The 25,895-nt window shown below is 41.3% G+C and overlaps 1 protein-coding gene across 1 annotated transcript; it reads right to left on the reverse strand.

The window, feature by feature from the left end:
• Positions 1–7,842: 7,842 nt before the first annotated feature.
• SLC38A2 (solute carrier family 38 member 2) lies at positions 7,843–24,370 on the reverse strand. The gene is made up of 16 exons (XM_030445193.1): positions 24,056–24,370; positions 23,149–23,360; positions 22,754–22,835; positions 22,508–22,623; positions 19,463–19,536; positions 19,275–19,367; positions 18,998–19,079; positions 15,803–15,885; positions 14,764–14,822; positions 14,490–14,633; positions 13,595–13,674; positions 13,392–13,492; positions 12,898–13,022; positions 12,090–12,234; positions 11,886–11,983; positions 7,843–11,173 (listed from the first exon to the last, which is right to left on the reverse strand). Exons 2-16 carry the CDS (start codon positions 23,265–23,267, stop codon positions 11,075–11,077), a joined length of 1,500 nt encoding a protein of 499 aa, XP_030301053.1. The 5' UTR covers positions 23,268–23,360; positions 24,056–24,370; the 3' UTR covers positions 7,843–11,074.
• Positions 24,371–25,895: the final 1,525 nt, after the last annotated feature.

A 25,895-nucleotide genomic window follows, 5' to 3' on the forward strand; every position in this document is an offset into this window, starting at 1 on the left:
AAAAGCTGGTTAGAAGGTGAGCAAGCAACTTCATTGTGTTTTGGAGGGGATTTACAGCTCTGTTTCTGCTATTGCCTCAGTTAATCCTTGCTAACTTTGTAGCAGGTTAAAAAAAAGTGAGCTGGGGTGAGTATGTGACAGCTAGTACCAACATTGTGTGAGATCACCACAGGTCAGATGGAAAGTTTTTCCGAGCAAAGAATTTATCCATTTTTACATCTTTTGGATAAGCAAACAGCTTGACAACAGCAATAAAACTCAAATTAATTATTCAAGATCAAAACACCTTTCAATTTCTGCGTCACTATGCTCCTTAAAATAATTCACCACTGTCATCTGCCTTTGGTGCAGCCAGCTATAAAGAAGAATTAAAAGGTCCTCACATTCCATTAAAATACTTCTTCACCTTGTTATTCTTTTCAATAAGCAAAGTTATCCTTCCTTGAAACACAGTCATAATTCAGGCCATCTATTTTGTTCCACAAAGGCTGTTTTTAAATCCCCAGGAACAAAGATATTTCCTATGAGTCAAGGCAAATTCCTCTCTTCAAATGTGAATATCATCATTAATCTCTTAGCCAGAATAAAATACCCTCTTTTCCTTCCTATCCAGTTCCTGGAAAATAACATCAAACCTGCTTCTGTTGATTTATTTTGAGGAAATGAAGTTACTAAATCAAGGTCAGAACCTTGTTTGTGACTTTGCAACCTTTACATGATCCTCGTGATTCAGAATAATTGTAATTGTGAGTAGAAAAGTGTGCAGCATCACCGACACATTTTGGTATAGAATGACATTTTCAAGGCTGTGGACCTAGATAACCATTTCCCTAAGGAATGAGTAAATTTTACACCAGGTGGTTGTAGCACCAAACCTCCTCACCACAATGTAACAAGGGAGAACATTTTTCTGGAGAGAGGCAATGACACACAAACCTGTCTCCTTGATTTCACTGAGCATACAAATGCAAGTGGTTGCTCACAGTCAGCAGGAAAGGGTTCTGGCTTATAGTGATTTATTTTATTACTTATGTTAATGTACCAGTGGAATAGAAGATAGTCTTGTGGGCACCAAGAAACAAAAGTTAAGTAATGACTCAGGTTTCCCTTGGAGACTGTCAACACATATACAGTTTTCTCCAACCTTTTTTCACCTGACTTCAAAATAATTTTAAATTATAATGAATATTTATTAATTGAGCTGCTTTATGAGCTGGGCTGGCTAATGTTCAGCTCTTCACACATTCTGTTATATGTACCTCATTCAGGATTATTTCCACAAAAGTCCTGTTCAGGGAAAGCAAGCCTCAGGCAAACAACCATAAAATCACTTTGGGACTTCTGCTATTTTTCCCAGACATACTTCTTGTCTCCCTTCTTAGTGGGTCTACTTTCTCTGATCTTCACAATCATGAAATGATTCTCTTTATCTATTTCTCTCCAGGCCTCTTTTTCCTCCTATGTTTCTTCTGGTTTTCTTTCCTCCCCCATGGCTTGCAGCTTCACTGATCTCCATTGCCAACTCCACAAACAGAGTTGTTGCTTGCATCTCCCCTCATGCTTTGCTGGGACACTTATTGACACCGAGCTGCTTGTGAGCACACCTGGGGAGGGTGAGAAGAAGACCTGGGGGTCTGGAAGCCCCTATGGGAATGGATATTGGGCTGACAGTGGCAGCAGGGTGACTGTCAGGCTCTACAAGGCTGGGACCTTTGATCAAGCATCCCTTTCATTAGCACACAAACGAGTTTTTCTCTTGGACACCTTTCTCTTTTGGGCTGTGTAGCCTGCACAACCCTTTGCCCCCATTGCATCTTTCTTGATCCACCAGCTCCGTGGAGGGCTGCAGAGTGGGTGGGCTCATGGACATAACATCAGCTAAAGGAAAAAACACACACCCTGAAGATTTGCAAGCCAGATCAGTGTGCAGGGTAGCAGGCAAGCATGACCAGGCTGCTGGGGAATGCTGAGAAAACTTTGTTTAAATACATATGAAGTTCTTATCTCCCTGCCATGATACCGCAATATTTCTCACTGTTTCTTTTTCACTGAGTGTTTAAAAACTCACCTTTCTTTCACACTTCTATAAATTCCCACTGTAAAATTATATGGTAGTCTCTTTGCTAGACTGGGAGAAAAAGACCCATGCACTTCCTCTTTGAAATCAGTTCATCTTTACGAGAAGAGCATATGGGAAACTCTACAAAACAAATGAGAAACAAAGACATTTCTTTTTGGGGAAAGAAGGAGTGCTAAGAAGTTTGCAAAGCCTTGTGAGAATTTGAAAAGTGAATGGTTCTGGGTGTCTGGTGAAGGGGAGAAGGGAAAGATATAATGCATTAGTCTGAATAAAAGTGAAAAAAATGAAAGCAGGAAAGACCTTGCAGAAGAACTTCCGTAGTTTTATCTCTGTGTTATTGGACTATGTATAATAACTCACAGGGAAAGCACCATGTCTAGCCACTTCAGTAAGGGAAAAGTCTGAATCACACAGGCAGCTTGGCTCAGATAACAGCAGAACTTGACAGAAACAAAATCTGTAAAAGTACTTTAGGTTGCATGTGTTTAAATTTACTCATTATTTATGAAAATAAGAAGGCAATCAAAGCAGTTAGTCCAAGTAGCTGTTGATGCCTTTTCCAGAATGATTCCATGGTTCTCTAAAGTTTCTGGATGACAAAGATGGGATCTGATCCTTTCCTACACTTATCTATATGCAAGTAAGAAAAGAAATACCTCAGAGATATAGTTTTGGTGAAGTTTCTGCTTAGAAAAGGCAGAAAAGAAGATGCTTGCTGTTCCCCACCAAATTTTCAGGGGAGGACAGATGGATATTCTAGCAGTTAGCTATGCTCAGATATAATAACTGTCACAGGACTTCTCCACTGGGACTTGGAGATAAGCAGTGTGTTGATCCAAGATATGGATTGTTTAAACGGGTTGAGAAATTTAACCACAAGAGGGAAACTGGCTCTGTTAAGTGCAAGAGTAGCAGAGCGCTGCATTTGACCTACCATCATGTCTGGAAATCTGTGGCAGTGAAAAATTAAAAACATTTATTTCACTTTATACCACTGACTTGGTTTTGAAACACAGCTCATATGTTAGTGTGACCTGATTGGTGACACGGTTTGTGGTTTTCTTTGGTAGTTTAGAAGAGCTCATTGCAAAGCTGAGGGATGGATCCTGGGAAAGGAAAGGTTGTGACATTTGTGCCTTAAAATCAGCTTGGGGTTGGAGTCAATTATTTAAGATCTGAAAGAGCCAGGTGTGTGAGATATGGCATGCCTGAAATGGATGGTCTCACAGTAGAAATGAAGATCAAAGGCCAGCTTGCTGTTGCTACCAGAGTGAGTACACGCTTCAAAAAATGCCATGTGCAAGAGGAATATGGAAAGTCTTGGAGCTTTCTGGGATCAAAAAATGTACGTGTGGGGATCCATATTAGGTTTTGGCTGCTTTACTAGTTATGTGCTTCACTTCCCCATTTTACTTTTTATTGTCTTTCTAGGTAAGTCCCAGGAAACTGGAAGAGCCCTTGTACCTTTTATTCCCAGTGTGTAGACACAGACACAGGCACATACACAGGGTCACCCCAAATCACAGTCATTACATCAGGCATAACTCATCTACTTCACAGTGTTTCTAGGGACACTCATGTTTTTAATAAACTGATTAGAAGAATTTAAGTCTTGTGCTTGAAAACACCATCTTTGCAGTGAGGTGAGAGACCCATCTGATCTCTGGGAAGGGGGAAAGTGCCAAAATCCTGCACAAGCAGGATACCTGCACCCCCTAGGAGCTGGGCAATGGCAGAAGGCAACAGATGGCCCCCATGAGTGGCTGATCAGTGCTAGTGCTGATTTCATCATTTCCTGCAGTCAAGACATTTTGGCTCAGTGCTCCTGGCACTGCTCCCCGGCAGGAAATACCTGCACCCAGCACTGGCCTCTGGTAACTCTTTAGCAGCTTCTTGTGACAGCTCAGTTTCCTGCAGCTGGTATCCTTAGCAACTTCCTCACTTGTTCCCTAGAAAAACACATCCCTCACATCCCATTTCCATTTGGAGTCCAGTAATCCTTGCAGAACAACAGTTTCACCACTGACGCTTCCCTGATGGTGTCAAAAGAGCAGTGCAAGCACTCCAGCCTTGGCTATCTTCAAACTTGTCTTTTGAAGGCCTCCTCCTGGTTGCTGCCCTTTTGCTGATGAACATGGTGTGAAACTATGTCCATGGTCTCCTTGGCTGCTCTCCACATTTCCACAAAGTTTTGGCTCTGCTCTGGCATTTTGGATTGCTGTTTTGATTTAATTGGCAATAGCTCTGGGGCATGCTCCCCATGTCCTGCCCACAGTGGAAAGGCCATCCCAGCACCACTGTTATTCATGGCCCAAGTCCCTGGTGGTGGTTTGAGCAGGGCCTCCAGTTGACAGGGACAAGAAAGGGTGAGGTTCCTGGGGGGCAGCTCCAAACCCACACTGCCTCTCATGGGATCTGTCTGTCTGCTCTGTGTAGTGACCTGGCCTCCAGCCCTGACATATACCCCTACCAGGCCATTAAATCATTTTAGTGAAGCTGGCAGGAAGGAGCAATATTGTCTATTCATGAACTGGTAGGTTTTTTAGGAAAAAGTAGGTGCATGGTTGAACATGTTAGTCCCAGCCCAGTAATTCCTGAGCATTTGGGAATACCTGCAGCAGCTCCGTTTCATTTTACTACAGTCTGAGCTGCTTGGAGATGATGTAAAGGAGATTTTTGAGGATCACCAAAAGGTTAGTTATATAAGCTACACTTCCATTCCAAGACCAACACTGAATTTCTGCCTAGTCGTTAGTACCCATCCAACATACATCACCAGAATTTAAGTTCTGCTATTGGAAAACCTTTCCCTCCCTTTTTTAATATATGTAAATAATAATAATAATTAAAAAAAATAGCAGTCTAATTTGTGATTTAAATAACATTATCAAACATGATTGATGAGGCCACATATTACAGAAATCAGCTGACTGTTCTTTTACTGGAATGCATTTCTGTTTGTTTAAACATTACCTAGCTTCAGATGTTCCTTCTGATATTTTCCATTTCAAGTAACTGCAGCAAGGTGATATTTTTGTGCATCTGTGTGGAAAAGCAATCAGCCTAAATGATCTGGCCCAGTTGGGAATAAAATCAAGTAGAAGAGGATGTTTTCCCATAGTAAAATAATGAATCATTTTTCCTGGGAAAGTTGCCTCTCCCATTTCTCTGCAGCAGGGATTTGCACTTCAGCTAAAGCCTGGAGGGACAAGAGGTGCCTGAAGTGAGTGTGGCAGTGGGCACCTTTGTGACACCAAAGGAGTCCATGTGGGACTGCTGGAGAGTAAGGAGTGCAGGGACATCCAGAGAAGAAGAAAATGTTCGTGGTTAGAATGGAGGCCATAAGGAGACCAGTGGGGCAGAGACTAGGAAAATCAAAGGAAGAAAGTTTCAGCTGTGTCTGAGTAAAGTAAAGGCAGAAGGGCAGGAACTGGACTCAGGCAGGCATGTAGTCAGGAAGGTAATGAAATGAGGGAACATAGAGGAACTGGGAGAGGCAGAGTTACTGGGAAGCTGGCAAACTGGGACTAGGGTCAGATCAAGAGTGACAGAGCTGACAAGGAGTGACCTTATGACAGCTGAAAGCATCTGTGCAAGAAGACAGAAGGGAATGCATGTGCAAGCAGGTGAGGTTTGGACTGTCATGCTCAGGAGACTGTAACCAGACAGGGGAGGAAGCTGGTGCTGGGCACATCTGCACTGGAGATGGGATGGCATGTCCACAGTCCCGGGACAGGGCTGGGGGCTTTCTCGTGGCACCTCATCTCCTTCGGGCACTGAAACCTGGGCATACACAGAATCACTGAGTCTGGAAAAGACCTCTGAGATTACCAAGTTTGGCCTATGGCCTAAAGCTACCACATTGGCTAGATCATGACACTAAGTGCCACATCCAGCCTTTCCTTAAACACCTCCAGGGATGATGACTCCACCACTTCCCTGGACAGTCCATTTCAATGCCTGATCACGCTCTCCATGAGGAATTGATTTCTGATACCCAATTTAAACCACCCCTGGTGTAGCTTCAGGCCATGCCCTCTTGTCCTGTCACTAGTTGCCTGGGAGAAGAGCTGAACCCTCAACCTCCCTTCTGGTAGTTGAAGAGAGTGATAATGTCCCCCTCCACCTTCTGCTCTGTTTCTCCAGAAAAGAAACCTGGGCATGCAGATGGAACAGGAGATGTGCTGCTCTCCAAACAGGTATACGAGCTATATCACAGAGGACCTCAGGGCATAGCCTGGTGCAATCCATTCTCTGCACAAACACTTGGGGGTGAGATGGATGGACATGAGCCTGGGACAGGGCAGACTTGGAAAGGCCATGGGGAAAGTAAGAGTAGAAAGTAAAGATGCCATCTCCCACTTGCTGAGGCCTCAGGAGAGGCAGCTTATCCCTCTTTTGGAGCAAAGGCACGAGCTTCAAAAGCACGAGGTTTTAGATGTCACACGACACAATTTCTGTTTATCATTGCACCATCTCACTCATCACACAGGACGAGCCAGCTCTTGGTAAGAATCAGAGGTGTGTAGAAAAGACACCTTCACATATATTTTAAGTTGAGGAAAACACCTGATTTGCAAAGTGATGGGCTTAATTACTCGACTAGCTGAGCGGTGTTCTAGGAAAAGGCCTTCTCTCCTGCTATGAAATTCCCACGTGAAGGCAGGCAAATTGTGAGAATTAGTATTTCCAGCCATGCCCCCTATTTCCAAGGGGCTAACTTGATACTTAGGGATCTTGTTTCAAAAATGGTGATTGCTCCAAACCTGATTGCAATTATGCTTCAAATGCATGAAAGCAAATGCTGAAATCTGCAATAAGCAAGTGCAGGAAAATAAACTGGGGACTCAGGTGTATGGCTGCTTCATAGTGGGGCCTCTTTACACTTCAGGTCCCCCAGTGTTTAGAGGCTTACAGGCCTGCAACACCATGAAAATGAGTAATCGTTTGTGTTTTACAAAGATGACATGAAAAAATGAGAACCAGAGAGAGAAATGAGGACATTTGGACTTCAAGCAAATACATAAACACTGTAAACACATAGAGAGACCATGATAAAAACCAACTAGTAGCTATTCAGCGGGGCTTCCAGCAAAATATACTGTATGATCATGTGATTAAAGCAACTTTAATTAAGGTGTTTCCTCCATTAGATTCAGGATACTTAACTATTCCCCTTTAATATTCCTTTCTTAAAGTGTTTTGTTGCATACGTAACACATCAAGTTACACCTCCAGTGTGTGACAACTGATTCTTAGTACCTAGAAATGCCAGTTTCATGTGAATTGCTAACAGGTTTCTGGAGAACAAGTAACTGATAAGCCACACTTGGTTTGTATCCAATTACTAAAATACAAACAAAATAGATATGCCAGTTTTGGAAATGTTACCAGCAGCAGTTATTCTCTTCCTCGAGATTCAGTTGCAGGAAAATAGCACAGGATATTGGCAAGACTCTCTCATTTGTTACACATAGATCTACCACACACAGTCTTGTCTTTGGATACATCCATGCTGCAAAAAATGGCCTAATACAGGTTCTTGGCAGAATTTATTTTAACATCCAGACTTGCTTTGTTTACTCCTGCAGCATCATAAAATGCAGACCCAGTTGCACGCTATATCCCCTTTTTTCTCTCCCCGCCCCTTGAAAAGTGTTCTTAAGTAAGTTAAACATGCATGAAATTGAAGTGTAGTCGTTAAAAGAAAATCCTTTAAATTGCTCTCCCTAAAAAAACAAAACAAAACACCACGAGGTTGCTTCGGATTATCCATTTATTTATTTCAGTTAAAACAAACATACAATGTTTCATTGAAACTGTGTTGCACTCCCTGCCAACAACTGTAGCTAGAGTGTTGGCCTCTAACCATACAGTGGGTATTTACATATATACACGGATGTACTGCAGGATACCTGAATCTGGTGGCCTAACAAACGTGTTAGACCCTAAAAGTTGGTAGCTTGCTGCATTCAGGAGATCATTACATCCAAGGTAAATTTTAGAGAAAAAGTATACATGAACCTGAACAATGCTTTTTATGGACCCAAGTGACTTCTGTGTTTATTGCAACATATACATTTGTAATAAATACAATTTTAGTGTTTTCTTACACACCTTAGGTGTAACACATTTTTTCCATTTTTGTAGGCATTACATTCTGTTGTGAAAGACTCTTTCCTTTGACAGTTGTTATACAGATGTACAACATGATGTAACACTAGTAATGAGAATATATACATAGATCCCAGATTCCAAAGCTACATTATATACATTATACTTACAGTATATACACACATACAGTTTATATACATAGACTATCATAAATATTGAAAAATAGGTTTAGTTTTAATGGATTAATGTTTTATAAATAACATGTTACATTTATGACTGAAATATCATGGAAGACAGTAATGTCTAACTGAGGTGACAAAACAGTGGTTTAATACTGAAGCTGCTCTTCTGGGTGGTTTGCACTGTAGGTAACTTTAAACAGACAAGTTTGAAGAAAAAAAAAAGTAATTAAATAAATCAGATGTTGGAAATCAACCCAGCCAAGTGGAACTCAACTGTTGCAGATGGAGAGTCAGTCATCAAATAACAGAACACACTACATAAAATCTGGAAATTGCTACATTCAGAGAATTAAGTGACATGTAGGATACATTATGAGGTGTCATCAAAAAATTTTTCCTCCTCTTTGGCTGCTGAGTAACTTCTCATTTAAGTCTCCTTCCTCTTCTATGCTTACTGAGAAAAGGAAGCCATTTCTCACTTTTTTTTTTTTATAGGCTGGCAAGGGAAACACTTCATCCCTTATGTGCTACAAATTGCTCAAAGGTAGACAACATTTTAATCCTCTTCCACCCTCCTCCTTTGTGAAGAGGAAGAAGAAAAGCTGCCAAAGTACCAAGGAGGCACACGCTTAGCACTTCTGTGGAGATCAGGTAACACAGGATAGTTAGCCATGGATGTAGAGTACCTGAGGCAAAGAAGTACCTAAGGAGCGCTGGTCAGTGCTGACCCAGGATCATTAATTGCCAGTTGAGTACCACTGCACTAAGAATACGAACAACACAAGAGGAATCTAAACTTCTCGTTACAGTTTTTACACTACAGACTTAAGTGACCAGTACTTACAGTCATGCAGAAGTATCAATACAAAATACCTGCAATTTTTTTTTTTCCATGGTTTTTAAATGGCTGGGCAGAGACTGACATTATCTGCCAAACAGTGACTGTCGGTGTTAGATTTGTTCCTGATTAATTATACAAGAGCAAAAAAAGTCTCAGGCACTGTGAAATCAATGGATTACAGGCCCATACTTGTTCCCTCTGACAAAATGACCAAGTAGAATTTGGTAAATCAGACTTACTTAAAATATCAAGTCAGATGAAGACAGTTAACCACATTGCCACGATTATTTCATTAATAATCTCTATCTAGGCTTTGGTACCCAGTATTGTTGTGTTTGAGAACCTCTTAGAAGCCAAGTATGCTGTTATACAAGTGTTACTTCTCTTCAACCTGGGATAAGAATGACAGAGTAAACATGCACGAGAAAGGAAACAGCTAATCACAACCATACAGCACCTGGTTCATCAGCTAGCTCGGGCTCATAAGGAATCTGCCTATTTCTGAAGCAAACAAGTATGAGATGACTACCCAGTCTATGAGGTTATCTTCAATACTACTATACAGTATAAATTGGAAGAGGAATCCCAGTTGTTTAAGTGAAGAGAGGTTGTACCAACCATGAAATACTGGTGCAATTATTTTGTGGATCTGACTCAGAAACAGAATAGTCAAGTAATTCAAAATCCAATAATGGATGAGTACTTCGAGAAATACTGTACACTTGTTGAATATTATACAACTAGTAAACTACAACAGGACCTTTTTGTTTTCCTACAGAGTGTTTCAAGATAGACTGGACAGAAAAAAAACCAACAACATTGCTACAATTGACAATGGACCTTCGTAATAAAAAGAGAACTTCAGGAGGAAGTTTTGTATTAATGGCACAATATGCTCCAGTGCCATTCAGTTTATATCTACAAAAGAAAAAAACCCAAAAAAGCAAAAATGCCCCAAACCCTGTTTTACCCAATTGCACTGTTGAGTACCTCGAGAAGAGAAATGTGGACACCATCTTTATGATTTCTAGATTAGTTATGTTTTTCTCAAATGCATCCATTTTAAAGGGTGGGGGTTTTTTTTACAGCTTAAAATTTTGGGTTTCCGCACCATTTCTGGGAACTATGGTAACTCTAGTTACTTAAGTAAGCTGACAAACAATTTTCAGAATTATTTCCACTCTACTTTGTACTAAGTGAATTTATGGGAAACATTTATAATTACAGAATTTTGACTTGAAATGGTTAATTTTCAGATTTGGTCATTAGTATTTTTTAAAATAAAATTTCTCTTCATTATGCCTCACAGAAAGGCAAATTTAATTTAGGACACCGATTAAATGTCTTTTGTTTTATGTTATTCTTTCATTCTTTTTAGAAAAATGTTTCTTAAAGTCAAAATAGTGCTTCTGAGGTCCATAAGAATTTTTGGTACAAAAAAATAATAGCATTTCTCTCTCTCATTGGTTATTTAAACACTTTGCTGTAAATTAAAGAGTTATTTCTCCCATCAAATGGTTCCATTAGGCACATTCAAGTAAAATAACAAAATATCCAAGTAACAATGATGAAAGCCAAACATGGCTTGATAAGAGTCTACAGAGAGTTCTGTCCATTCTCTGGAATGGAATAAAGTTGTCACTTCCTTCAGCCAGACACTCATGTGGTTTGGTGTTCAAATCCACTTCCATCATGCAGAATTGTTTCTTAAAGACAGAGTTCAGGCATTCTACAATCAGAAGAACCATCAAAGAATCTGCATTTTAAAGGAAGCCGAATAGCTCATTTTCATTCTCAGTAAGTATCTGAGTGAACACTGGCATTTGAAGTGGAGTATTACAGATTAAACCAGGACAGTTAATGGCCATCAGATGCAACATTCTGGGTCCAGTCTAGAATAATCAGTGTCATACTCCCAGTCATCACAAGTATACCACTTATCAAGAAGAATACAGCCTGAAAAAAGAAAACATAACAGAAGTATTTCAGTTTATGCTACTATACCCATAAAGTCATGCCCATTTATGCACAAATACCATTTCTCATGGGGGTCAAAGAGATGGCAGCAAACAACAAGGACCTGTGTATCTTCCTCATACTTAGGGTCATGAAAAAAGTACATTCATGTTCAGCTTAGCAGACCTCAAGCTCAACTGAACAACTAGTGTAGCTGCTGATACCAGTGAGGCTTATTTGATTATGACTTGGGATGTCTAAGTTTTGATTCCAAGTCGGCATGTGTAAGATCAGTAAGCACAAAAATCAGTCAGGATGATCCAAACGATCAGTAAAGGTCATCTTTTATGGGGTAAATTAGGAAAGTCAGTCTTGAAAGGAAATTTAAAGGACAGAATGACAAGACTTTTTTAGTATAGCTCTTAAGGGTAATCCATTGAAATCTGGATCTTATCAGCAACAGAACAATACAACTATTGTTGAGACTGGGGGTGTGAGAAGTCACTGAAATGAAGTGAGCCTTACGATGTCAATCTCCTTACTTCTGAGTACCTATGCAACCCCTACATGATAACTAAAAGAACATTAAATACCAATTTACTAACTACCTTCACCAGGACTTCAAAACTCCTAAAACAGTGAGGAAGGAAAATTAAGTTCTTGCTCTGAATTAGTAAGCAAGTGTGACCATTTTATATTTTTCTATACATACCCCAATCTTCTGCACTGACTTCATTGGTTCCTTCTTCACTAATTTGATATAGAAGGCAGAAGGCAGAATGAAGATCAGCATAGCAGCTGCAGATGCACCTGTATTTAAGAAAACAGAAATAAAACATTTAGATGCAATTTTGCTGGCTTGAACTGCATTTTCTGAGATCTGCAAGACTACTTGAAGTGATGTGAAAAGGCTCACCAATGAATCCAAAGATGTCTCTAATAGTAGGGACAAAGATAACGAGCACATTGGTAAAAGTCAGAAGAGCAACTGTAATGGAACAGTGACGCCACCATCTGAACTCCTTTCCTGCCCACAACAGCTGGGTAATGGAACTCCGAATCTTTAGAAGAAAAAGAACCAAAAAAACCTGCTTAGTCTTTATTGTGGAAGTCAGTGACTATCACCTGAATTAGACCTTCCTTCTGAAAGGATTTTAACATTTTTTCCCTGAGCTCTTCAGATTTTAATAGAAGTTGAATGGCACGAAAATGTTTTTTTTAAGTATTTACTTTCTGCACTTAAGATGCAGCTCTGAGTTTCAGGTTTCTCCTTCCAGTGATTTGCATTATCGAAGTGAAGGCATTAATGAAGAAAACACAAAAAAACCCACTTGTCTTTAAGAATAATAAACCCAAGAGATTTTTGTAACATCTAAGGATGCTGCTAGATAACATATAACTGAACATATAACATATTCATATTCACAATGTACTTACAAAAACACACTGATAAGCTGCAATGGCAATCTTCTCAACCCCCTCAATTTAACCATACTGGGAAAACAATATAACTGACCATATTTGTACAATAGGCATTGTAAACTATGCCTATTAATTTGTCTGAATTAACAGTACAGAAATATTTTATCAAGCTTGTTAGAATAGATATTTTTTTTCAGGAAAAATTCTGTAAATTAATGACAGGGACCAAATCAGTAAATGACTGCAGTCAGACAGGTGATGAAAATAGAAAATGGTAGCAAGATTAAAAAAAAATTACTTACTGGGAAAATAACTACAGGTACAGTAAGGGTTACAGCCATAAGTACAGCCAGACGCACAATCAGAAGAAGAACATCAGCACCCAGGTAAGCAGAATAGGTATGAAGCAGCTCTGGCTCAACATTTTCTGTAAAAGAAAATAGCATTTTTATTAGCTGTAGCTCACACAACCATTTCTGCTCTAAATCCTAAGTGAATTTTACAGTTACAGGAATATGACTTGAAATCCTCAACAGCTGCTGTAAGATCACCTCAATTTGCACAGAAGTAACTTGAAGACACTGAATCTGTTTTAATCCACTTTTAGTCCTGTGCCTTGGGCTTTGTTTACTACTGATCTTCTTTTACATGTAAACTTAAAAATATTGAAAAAAAAAACCCAACCCCTAACAGTGTTTATCTAGAATCCACAGTAAATGCTTGCTTTCTCTAATTTAACAATAATACTGTGGTTTTGCAGAATGCAGTTCACTTATAAAAGAAAGGCAATATTCACCATAAAATGTCAGGTATCCAAAGAGAGCAGCCAGTAAGTACATGAGGAACATGGCAAAAAAAGACACATAGGACACATTCATCATTCTTTTACGGCTCCGGCTGTAAGACAGAGAAAAAGGAATATTGTTAGCAATGAGAACATACTGGTTTATACTACTTCTGCTTGTTTAGTGAAATTGCAGACATATATCCAACATTTACCTTTTCAGTTCTTCATAAATAGGAAGAATTGCAGGATGGCAAACGAAAGAAAATGATAGGATTGGGACAGCATACACAGTCTGAAAAACAAAAAGTATGTTTTTCTTGAGTTATCTCGACAGTCATTAGTTTAGTTTTAAATATTTCATCAGTAGGTTTTCAGATTTGTCTTAAGTATAGTTTAGCTTGTAATAAAGACTTGCTACTAGTTATAATAGTAAGTGGATTAATGTTTTATAAATATAAACTTACAACTGAAAGTTTGGCAAAATTTACAACTACTTAATATTTTCTTAAACCCAGAGGTACCAAGTACTCCGAACTCTCACCGAAGTCCATGCTGAGCTGAATGTATTTGCATTCAGAATTATGTTCTGCATCTCACAGGCTTAAGCCACTGTAGCCTGGCCATGGTACTGGCTACTACATACACTTATTTCCCATACATGGAGATTCACCACTGTAATTGGGAGCATTCATGAGAATCAGTACTTTGTGACTGGGAATTTAAAAGTCTATTCCAAAACTTGGCATAACTTCCCATGCACATTCTTTTACTATTTGCTTCATCTTCTTTTGCACTAAAATGCTTCACTAACTTACTTGAATAGAATACAACGAAACTTGAGAAATGCTGTGGTTAAAGAGTGAGAGATGTGTTTACTGCCACTCATCTCAGGTGGGCACCTCAAACTCCTTTGATTTCTGTGCATCTGCAGTGTGGAAACACCCCGTCTACAGGAGGTAAAACTGTGGCTAACTATCAGAACAGGAAGTTGTAGCACATTGCAACTTTGCAACTGGACAACTACTTAAAATGAAAATAACCTGCTTTATCTCCTATGTATTAACTCTCTTAGTTATTATCAACAGAATCTGATTTCTAATTAGTTACCTGTGAATTGAAGATGAAGTATTTTGGCTTGCACATATCACTTGTTATGTTTTCATCTAACACAGGTGCCAGAGTCGCATTTATTGTAATATTCACAATGTCAATGTCCATAGGACAAGGAATCTGAAACATCTTCCAAATTACCTAGAAATAAAGCCATGTATTTATTATTATTATTCTGACTAATGCAATACGTGAAACTTTTCAGAAACTGTTTAATTTCACTTTGAAATGTAGTTTTATGAGCACTGGAAGGCTACAAGATTATACTTACAACAATCAGAAAGAAGACCATGCAAAGTAAGGAAAAGCCACTGGTATAGCCCAAATATCCTGTAGTTAAGAAAGAAAAAAAAATATAAGGTATAATAAACAGAAACACAATTCATGTCATAACATTATGACAAAATGTATTCTGTCAGTGATCTCTTTAGACTGCCATTTTCTTAGTGTTACATAGAACAAGTTAATTATTCATTGGCTTTCTGCTCATCTCAACCAATATTTTAAAGTTCTCAAGACATATTAGGGTCTACACATACAGTGAGTCTGTAGTATTAAACTTCATAAAAAAACCCCAAACCCAACAAAAAACCCACACCAACAACTATGTGAATTGTTTATTATTAGTAAGAATGATTAGAGGATTAATCCTAATGCACTCTGAAATAACTTGATTTTTTTCCTTCTGTTTTCACTGATTCACTTAGTTTGCAGGAAGAACCAATTTGAGCAAGTAATCCACATGAAGACTCTCACTTAGTAAGGTTCTGCTACAGGATTCTCTAAACAGAAAGCACGTTAACTGAATTCTTCATATGTATCACTGAATTACAGCCTCTTCAGTTAAAAATATTCAGTATGGATATTGCAGAGACAATTTAACAGCCTGGGGCTGGCATCCCTATTCTTTTGAGACTGTTATAAAATAGCTAGTAACATTACTAGCCAATAACAATCTTACACTATTTCATTACTGACCAAAATAGGTCAAACTTTGTGATAAGAACACAAACAGAACATTACTGTTGAGTCTTGTTCTAAAGCTATCCTACCAGCTGTCCTTTCTTTTTCCAAAAACACATTTGTAACTTAAGATACTTGTGATTTATTTATCTCTTTTTAAATTTATTTTTAAGTAGGCTGACTGCAACTACCTGAACACCCATTAGTCTCAAGAAACAAGTTTGAACACAGCAAGTTTGAACACAGCTGTTAATTCACATAGTACTTCAGGACTCAAGCATCATATCAACCCATTTCCCCACAGTATTTTCAATACATTTTTATTTTGATTGTTCTCTACTGCTTACCTAAATTTTTCAGTAAGGACAAGGGAAGAATAAGGATGATAGACACCATCAGCACCAAATAGTCACCATTAAGATACCATTCTCTGCAGAAAAAAAAGCAGTATTTGTAAGTAACCAAAGTATTTAAAAACTATAACATTTGCAGTTTAGTCTTCATTCTTATCTTCTCCTACAGCACATTGCTTCTTAAAAAAAATGTAACACCTGATGTCATTAAGGATTAGCATTACGCTTACTATATACTTTCCTCCACCAAAGCCTTACACTACACTGCCTTCTTATCTCACCCAAAACCTGCATTGTGCCTTTCCTTTAGTGTCCTTTTCTAAAATTAATATGCATGTGAAAGTCAGATGACAGAAAATAGAAGACTGGTCAGAAAAAAAAAGGCAACTGGGATCAATCTGGAAAAAAATAGTAATTTGTTTAAATATTCATTCCCAACCCTACATATATATAAGAATATTTCAAGGCCCTAGCAGGGCAGTGATCCACTTTTAATGGAAATAAAATTCTGCTGGCTGCCTTGTGGGAGTTCAAGAAAAACAGGTGAGGGCTGGAGTTATGGCAGTATCTCAAGCCTACTGGCTGAGAAAACTCCAGCAAGCACTGGGAGTCTCTTGGAGGTATGTTTAGTCTCTTTCAGCAGGGAAACAACAGTAAGAACCTTTAAGTTTTTTCTCTTCAAATAATGTTTTGTATTTTATTCCATGAGAAGGAGCAGGTATTTGCTGACAGAACATTTTTGAGTGTTAGAAGTTTAACACCTTCCTTTGAAACATAGAGAAACAAAGTTAGTTCCATGAAATAACATTATATTTACACAAATCTATTAGGAAAACTGATCTTGAGTATTTAATTGTGGCAAGGTAACTGCTTTCTTCATCTGTCCTACAAGATCATGCTACATGCTTTAAGTAATTCAAGTGATACTAAGCATTTATTCCCAATTAATAGTACTTTATATCCTGTTATGGGATCAGCAAACAATATTTATTTAAAAATAGTCTGTATTCCATCTAGGTAAACGAAAATAAGTGATCTAATTGGAATTTTGTGCATTCAAACTCAGCTGCTGAAATACAAGCTTATATATGGCAGCAGGAGTATGGAATAATTTAACAGACTTGCTCTGGATTTATGTAGTAAATGAAGAAAAAGAACCCAGAAATTGGTTCTCTCTTTCTCCAGTTTTATCTGGGATAGCTAAATGTAAAACATGTTATTTTAGAAAGTACAGATGTATAGGACAGCAATGTCATGTACCTTTTTTTTTTTTCTTTTTTAAACATTTTTTAAAATGTAGTAGTCTTGTGGTAAATCTAAAAGAAATCACACCACAAATTTCTTTCATTTGAAACAGGCATAAGAACATTTACTGCTACTGTGCATGCCCCACATGGAGGCTATCAGGACTTTCAGACCAAAGACTTAAGGTCTGTGCTGGAGATCCAAGAATGAAATGGCACAGCTTTAAAATATAGCTGAGTATTTTAAAATATGCTGCAACAATTTTTAATAATGGAGCCAGCATTTGCAGTACTGTCTCAGAATTCCACAATACTTTCTACAGTAAGCATTATTTTGGGACATTTAAACAGGTAAGTGCTTACATTTTAGGCACCAGGCTGCCAGAGTGGAATCCATGCCAATGGTAGCCACCCAGACTTCCCTAAGCAACGCATGGAGACAGTGAGTTAAATGGGGTTCACAATTGCCAGAGCACTGAGAAAAGACTTACTTTACATCAGTGTACAGCTACCTGTAGTGGCTATCTAACAAGAAAACATTTAAGATACAAGTATCAATGTCTTAATTCTGTCTGCCAGATACTGCAGAGCAGCAGCTGTATCCAGTAAGATTTACAGCCTTTACCTTTCCCTTGTGAACTGCAACCTATTTTGGATTATTTTGGATTCTTACCAATGGGACAGTTAAAAATATTTGCCTCCAAGCCCCCTTTTTAAGTACTTTAAGGACTTTCTTAATAATTAGAAAATAAGGACATTAATTCATCCAAAGGAGGGAAATGAACCCTCCTGGGAAAGAGTTTGTAAACATCAAACTATTAAGTAAATAGGTTGGGTGCATTCTTTGAGTACGTAAAAAAACAAGATTAAAAAAAAAAAAAAAAAAAAAAAAAAAAAAAAGAAAAAAAAAAAAAAAAGAGAGAAATGGCTACTAGCAATGTCACAACAAAATCTCTCAGCAAGTTGTACCAACATCACTAAACAGCTTGAACCCCTTGGGGAACATAGGCAGAAAAATGCCTACCTTCTGAACTCAGGCTTTAGGTGTAACTTGAAGTCTTGAGCTGCTCAACCCTCTCAAGACTGGGACACTTCAGGACAAGGCACAGAAGTACAACTCTGAAGAGTGAGATTTATAGCACTTAACTCTATCCATCTGAAGTCAGGCATCCTGTTTTAGATAGCTGTTTTCACATACCCTCAATGAAGAGCGATATGATAAATTGCTCTTTGGAGATGCCCAGAAGAGGTGTCTAAGCCAGGTGCACTGAACTGATCCTACAGAGAATCACTTTTCTCCAGTGATTACTCAAAGACCAGAGTAATGATAAGCTCAAAGTGCACTCAAAACTGCACTCAAGGTGTCTACTGTTTAAGACAAGAAGGAAAGCCACTATGGAGTCAGGGTGTCTCCAGGGTTAAATGGCAATCCCTCTACCACTTTAGCCTTGGGCATATAAACTGTTTTAATTCAATGTTTAGTCCTAATGTAATTTTGAGAACTGTTCCTTAAGGCACTCATCACATAACTGCCCCTTAAGTCTTTTATTTAATCAGTTCCCACAATATTAACACTAGAAAACCAAAATAATCACTCCAAGCCAGTTGGAATGCAGTAAGAAAAAAAAAACAAACCCAACCATAATCACCTTTATCTTTCCTTATTGCGAGTGTATGCTGGCTGATACAGATGTTAACACTTACCTGATGTTCTTTAGTGAACAGCTTTCTGTAATATGTTTCACTATCTGTATTATTCTACCCTTTTCCCAGGATAGGCTTGATCTAAATGAAGTGGAGGACTCAGGGGAAGGGCAAACTTACTGTATCTCTGTCTTAAGAAGCTACCCTATGGTGTACCGAACGTGGTCTTCATGTAAAAATAAATCAGTCTCCATATTTGTTTCTCCTATTAGTTTCTCTGATGAGGAGTTCTAACACCTACCCTGTGGTCTCTTCGATGTTCATAAATGTCTTGATGACCAATGGTAACTCATATTTCACTATGAAGAGGTAGCTTGACATAGCTGTAGGTGAATAACATCATAGATCATTACAAATATAGAATATGCCACAAGATGCAAGAATCACATAACATGTTTCATAACTTCACTTGAACACAAGCAGTTAATGAATACATGTTGTGTGAAAAAAAAGTGTCCAAGAATTAGTAGGGAACAATAACTATTGACAGAATAGATATTTTAAGAATTTGTCCTCACCTCCAATGTTCTGCATTGTAATTGATCCAGAAGCAGCAAGTTTTCCAGCCATGCCAAATGCCTTCATTCCCAACTGTTCATACAATAAAGATCCTGAAAGAAAACCAAGCAATTCATTGGATGGGTGTCTTTCACAGAGACACTGTATGAAACAAGTATCATGTTTGTAATTTAGTAATTTGCCATACCTCCTTCATTGGCAGTCTTCAAAAGCAGATGCACTGAATACAAAGAAAATATTGAAACAAACAGCAGGAGTATCCTGAGGGGGAAAAAACATGGCAGTTTTTAATATCCATAAAAGCTTTATTGTAACCTTATTAAATGAAGACAAGTCAAACAAAAATTAACCATATTAAAATATTATCTGGGGGAAAAAAAACATAGATCCTAACGTCAGTTAAAAGCATTCTGAAAACCCAATTAATGCCTGTTTTGTAAAGGATTTGATACTAAAGTACATTTTCACTGGCATACAGAGACATTCTAGCACAGGATTAAACAAGCCTTAAATGCTGCGCAAGGTGGCATAAGCACCACCATATGTCAGGCCATTATACTTGGCTACATTAGATATAAATAACAAAGTATCAATGGGAATGGTTTTGTGTTCTTGTAAGAAACTGTTATTTCTCCTGTCTTCCTATCCTTGTTCAATGTTGGGCCATGAATCTACTGAACTTAGGAGTTGTGAGTAACTAGCTAGAGTCAAGATAATCTCTTGGTGTTAAACAAAGCAGCTTTTCAGCTTAAACCTGTGCTACGTCTTTTTAAATGTTACAATGAAATTCCAAAAGCCCTAACTGAAAATTTAGACATACTGAGAGTTGTCTCTTCAGATGGGAATATGTATTTACTGTCATTTAAAAAAAAGCAAACAGAATACTTTCTTTGCTCCAAAGTTACTCTTCATGAGCGCTTTATATGGGAATCACCGATGGCTTGTTTATCTTTCCAGAAGATATATTATACATAACACCTATTATTTACAGAAGCACATTTGCAACATGTAAAATTCAGATCTCTCAACAAATATTTCCCAAAAGAATGCACTTCCTGGAATGACACACTAGGGGGGACTTCTCTGCTGCTGAGTAACAGTGAAAAATTACAGTACATTAAAAAAGCCCCCAACAACACCCTTGCCTGGCCTTGCTTATATCAATACAAGCATTCTGCTTTATAGGAAAGCTACTCTTTACTCTTTTCTGTCACTTTTACTATTCCTGAAATTAGTAAACACAGCACAAACAACTGGAAACAAGAAAAGCTTCATAGATGTGTACAAGGAAACCAGAAAGCACGTGTTCCTGTATCAATTCAATACCAACACATGAACACAAGTAATACTCTGTATTTCTGACAGGTAGAGATTAACCAGGATTTAATTCAGGTATCAACTAAAAACAGCACAGCAAGATGTGGGTTACAGTTCATTAAAACAGCACAGATCCTGGAGCCCCTAGTCCTAACCTTGAGGGGCTGCCTACAGTGTTGACAAGATCAGTCAGCAAACTCATCTTGAAGCTCATTCAGCTTCTGGCTTCCAGAGAGCATCTTTCATTTATTTAGTGCTGACACAAGTGACAAGTCACAGCACTGACTTAAGTGTGTTCACACAGTCTTCGAAGAATTTACTGCCTTAATCAACTGCATCTGGATCTGAATCTGTAACCTAGTTATTGAAGGGTGGCTGTAATACCTCAGTACCTTAACAAATCCTCAGCATCATCAGTGACTGATTGCTTTCCTGGCTTGGAACTGTGCAAACTACACTGAGCTTTGGAAGGTAATAAGCTCATTTGTCTTCGGAACAGTACTAATGCAACTGGATCTGTTTGTTGTGGCTGGAAATAAAAGGTAACTAAATTACCTCAGCACCTGATAGCTAAATTCACAGTTCTGAACAGCTGTCTTCACAAAAAAATGAACTCCTATTATTACAAATCTGTTCAAACACCTAACCTTAAATGCTATAATGTGATTATCTTATGTGCTGCAGAACATCTTTAGAGCATGAAACTGATGTGTAGAGAGATGAAATATCTCTCCTGACTTCATGCTGCTAAGTTGTTAAGTATGTTTAGCATCATCTAAGTAAGTGAAGGTCCTCGCAAAAAAGAAACAAATCACCATATATGTACAATAAAATAATTTAGATCAAAACTTTACACACTAGTAGCTTCCTCAGGAAACCTGAGCATCACCCTGATACACTGCACAATCCCTGAAGTAAGTCTCATCCACAGCCTTTTGGAAATCTGGCAACAGAGTAAGGCAAATTTCAAACTAAATATTGCTCTTAACCATTTAGCAGATCTATTAATTTCCAGGATAAAAATATGAACTTCCTTTAAATGTATCCATGGCTTCATATTTGCACTCAGTCACTATGTTTGTTCTATGAACTGAACTGCCTCCTGTATATGAAAAACTTACTCTCCCAAGACATACAAAAGCACTGTACACAACTGTTTCCTCATGCCACTTCCTACTACACTACTAGAGTCTTGTTTTATTCCCGAAAGCTTTTACCAATAAAGATACTCTCACTATCCCACATCCTAACCTTGCAGGGAGACAGAAATTTTTACAGGTATAGTTGAACAGGTTCCCTGAATCCAGTACCAGCACACCAATGGAAAGGGTTGTTTTGCTGGTACAAGAACCTCATACCTCTACGGGCACAAATACGTAAGCTGAGGAAAAGGAGACGATGCCCCTGATTGGTAGGAAATTTTTAAGAGCAGACGTGGCCAGACTCGCCAGAGACAAATAAAACAAACCACTTCTGCCTACATTTGTTCTGGAACTCTTTACAGACTGATCCTGTACTTTCCTGTGCAATTATGACTTCCACTAACTGAAAAGCTTTTATTGTCATTAATTTCAATCAATAAACTCTGAAGAAAAAAAAGCCAATATAGTCTGTTAAGTAGCATCTCTCTTTTCCACTCAGATAATGGAATTTTCAAGGGAAGTTTAATAGTTATTCCTATTAGAACACATCTAAATAAAAAGAAAAGTCTGTAAAATGTTCTGTGGGTCTCAGAACTTGCAATGAATCTTTCTGAATGTATCACAAACAAGCCATGACTCCTAAAACGCAACTCTGCACCTATGGCAATGACTGGGTACTTTGTAAAGGTCATATTCTTACACTGAATAGTTTTCCAATATTCATTACACAACAGAAAGATTTATTTTTTTTTTACAAACCAAAAGATACTTACACAAAAAGAGCAATTCCAGTGTTAGCCATGGCAAAAGAAAGACCAAGGATGCCACTACCCACAATAGCATTGCTCAGATTAAATACTGACATTCCAAAGGAAGTAGTACCCGGATGCTGAGAAAGGGGAGATAGGTAATAATTAATAAAAAATTATTACTCATTTCAGAATTAAAACAAACATGAATTTGGCAAGTTTTTTTTTGTTTGTTTTTGTTTTTTTGTAGCATCATTGCTCCATACTTACATACTGAGTTTCATATTTCTTCTTTCCAACATTGGAGTCGAGCAAGAAATTTTGGTTTTCTGGATCAATATCCGCATAGTGGCTGTAACAAACATTGCATCATTAGCGACTACCACGGGCAACTTGCATAATCCCCTTCCCGTTTACAATTTCCAGCCCGCTTCGCAGGGACACCAGAAAAACATCAAAACGATGCCAAGGGAAGCCCGACCCCTCACCACCCCCCGCGACCACCTGTCATTCCGCCCAGCGCACGGAGCACCGCGCGGGTTTACAGCCGCGGTCATTCCGCGTTTCGGGACCGCACGGCAGCATCCGACACCTCCAGACCCGAGGCGGCCGGGGAGCTGAGTCTGACCGGTGCCGCCCGGCCGGGGTCGGCGGAGCCCCCTCACCTCTTCATGGCGGTCGGCTTGGTGGGGTAGGGGTAGCTGTAGTCGTTGCTGTTGGAGCTGTAGCTGCTGCTGTCCTCGTCGGGGGAGATGTTGAACTTGCCCATCTCGGCGCTGCTCATGGCGGCGGCGGGCCGGTAGGTTCGGAGCCGGGGGGTTCGGGACCTGGGGGGGGGGTTCGGCTCTTTTGTCCTTGGCGGCGGGACTCGCCGCGCCTGCGGAGGTGGGAGGCGACGTCAGTGCCGCAGCGGGCGCCGCGGCCCGTCACGTGGCCAGCGCGCGCCCGCGTCTCGGCAGCCCCCGCCCGCCGAATGGAAAAGTACCAGGCGCGGGGGGCGCGCGCAGACAACGGTGAGCCCCGCGCGGGAGGGCGGGGGAAGGGGATGGAGGGGGGGGGGGGAAATAGGACGGGGATTTCCCCCCCCACCTCCTGCTGCTGCCGCTGCCGCCCCGGCGACAAGGACCCGCTGCGGCACCGGGGACCGGGCCGAGGGATCGGCACTGCCACGCCGCACTCCCCCCATCCCACCCCCCCGCGCTTCCCCTCGATAGCGGAGACTGATGCAACACCGATGGGCGGTTGTCACATTGGCTGTCGGAACCTCCCATCCCGCGGCCGCCTCTGTGTTTACCTCCCACCCCGCCGGGAACGCAACCGGGCATCCCGGAGTTTTCAATGGAGAAACGCGAATCGGTGACTGGGACTGCACCGCACCGCAGTCGCTTGGGGTTTTTCCACTTTTCCGGGATGCAGCAAAGAGGACGCGGCTCCGGGAAGAGCCCGGAAGGGTCTGAGGCGGCTAAGCCGGGGACTGTCGGCAAACAAAGGCACGACGGACCCACCGCGCTGCGTCCGAAAGCTCGCCCCGTTCCTTCTAGGGGCTGTATAATACCCGGCACCGCGCCGTACCTTCTCCGCAAAAGCCCGAAGGCGAGGTTTCCTCCCGAAGGGTTGGAACGAAGAGATGCTCCTCTGCTGCTGCTTCTTGCGATGGGAAAAAAACCCTTGACTCTAAAACGTCAGCGAAAACAAAACCCTAAATAAATAAAGGCAAGGAAAAAAAAAAAAAAAAAGAAAATCACTTTATAAAGCCAGCGGTGTAGAAGGGAAGGAAGAATATCGCGTCTGCGTTGCTCTGGCGGCGGCGTCGCTCCCGGTCTGACGGCCCCCTCGGGGCGCCGCCGCTCTTCAGGCAGGAATGTGGGCGCGTCATCGCAGAGGGGCGCGGCGCCCGCCCGCCGCCGCGCCGCCCCCCGCCGCCCGCCCTGCCCTGCCCTGCTCTGCCCGACTGACCCCCTGCCTCCCCCCTGGGCCGGGGTACGGGGGGGAAACGAACGGTTGGGCGCACCGGGCTCAAGTGTGAAAGGCGGTCACGGGCGTGTGCCCGGTGTGGGGTCGGGAGCGGGGCCACCGGCAGATGACAGCGGTCGCGGCGCCAAGCAGCTCTCCCGTGTTTACGCTGGGGGAAACTGCGCTTCGCAGCGGAGACACGATGATGATGCTGCGGCGCTTGTCAACAGAGCCGTGTCTGAAAAGTGCTTCCACCTGCCCCGTGCGGCATCTACAGCCTGACTGCAGCAGCGCGAACGACCTGACCGAGGGGCCTTCCTCCCCATGCCCACCCTGTGTCTGCCTTCGGCGCTACACCCCACTCCAGCTCCGGCGTGTCTGGGTAGCCCCTAGGTAGCCCCTGGGTAGCAGGGGCTGAGGTGCCGTTGACCCATAGCTACCCGCTGCAGTCATTTGCTATTTTTAATACACGAACATGCAGTGATGTACATGCAAGCACTGATACCGGTGGCAGCCGAAAAGCTTCCCGAGTGCTTCCTGCGGGACATCATCGGGAATGACAGCATCACCCTCGTGATGCTTTGCTGCGCTGACCAGAGACCCCGACTTTGGGAAGTGTGTGGAGACATGAACACCCCGCTTCCTTCTTTTCGCGAAATCACTCCAGAAACGTTTTAGGGCTTTGCATCCCTCCCGTGAAGTGGGCAGCAGGACTTTACTTTTACCCCAGCCTCACACACGTGTGTTTACCTCACACACAAAGTGATGCTTCAACTTGAGGAGGCTCAGTGCCTACAGGGGGACGATTTGACTCCTGTTCTTTGTATGTGTGGCGAGTCTGAAGCAACCTCCTCCTCCTCTTCCCCCCTCCACTAGCACGCTCCCACACAGGTCGGGCGCCACCAGCCTCGAGTGAGGAGGCTGCCTGCTCACCGAGTCCTTTTGCCTTTCCGTGTTACCTCCTTCTCTCCCTCCCTCCCTTCTCCTGTGGTGTCAAGAGCTCGCAGAAGGCCGAGAGGGGTGCCTGGCCGTGTAGCCAGCTTGCCTGCATGTCACTCTCGAGGGACAGCAAACCCCGCACAGTCACACATGTGCTCTGTCGGGGGGACGAAGCCTCCCCGAGGTGAGGCAGCACTGAAGGACTCGGTCCGCACCCCCGCCTGCGGGCTGCGGGCCGCGGCGCCTCTGCCCCTGCTCCTTTCCTGGTGCCGGGGCGAGCGGGAAGACGGCGGCGGCCCAACCGTTAGAGCCGCAGAACGTTCTAGAGCATTTTCCCCCCCTCACCCCCCCGCCGCCGGACGAGAAAGGAGGGGTGGGGGGGGGGATGGGGGCGGGGCCCATCCAGGGCACGCGCAGGAGATGCGGAGCCGAAAATTTTCCATCACTGCAGTTCTCCCCCCGCCCCCATCCGGCACGTGACGTCACCGGTGCCCGCATCACCCCCTTCCCCCCCTCCTTT

The sequence above is a fragment of the Calypte anna genome, chromosome 1 (genome assembly GCF_003957555.1).
Source record: "Calypte anna isolate BGI_N300 chromosome 1, bCalAnn1_v1.p, whole genome shotgun sequence".
In the NCBI taxonomy this organism is placed as follows: Eukaryota; Metazoa; Chordata; class Aves; order Apodiformes; family Trochilidae; genus Calypte; species Calypte anna.

Bases quoted from the DNA above. Each gene is read 5' to 3' on its own strand.
- SLC38A2 (XM_030445193.1), bottom strand. From the start codon at position 23,267: ATGAGCAGCGCCGAGATGGGCAAGTTCAACATCTCCCCCGACGAGGAC. The intron at 19,537-22,507 runs GTAAGTATCTTT...TTTCCCCCTCAG, and splicing joins ACTGGAATTGCTCTTTTTGT to GATACTCCTGCTGTTTGTTT. The intron at 19,368-19,462 runs GTATGGCAAATT...GTTTTCTTTCAG, and splicing joins GAAGACTGCCAATGAAGGAG to GATCTTTATTGTATGAACAG.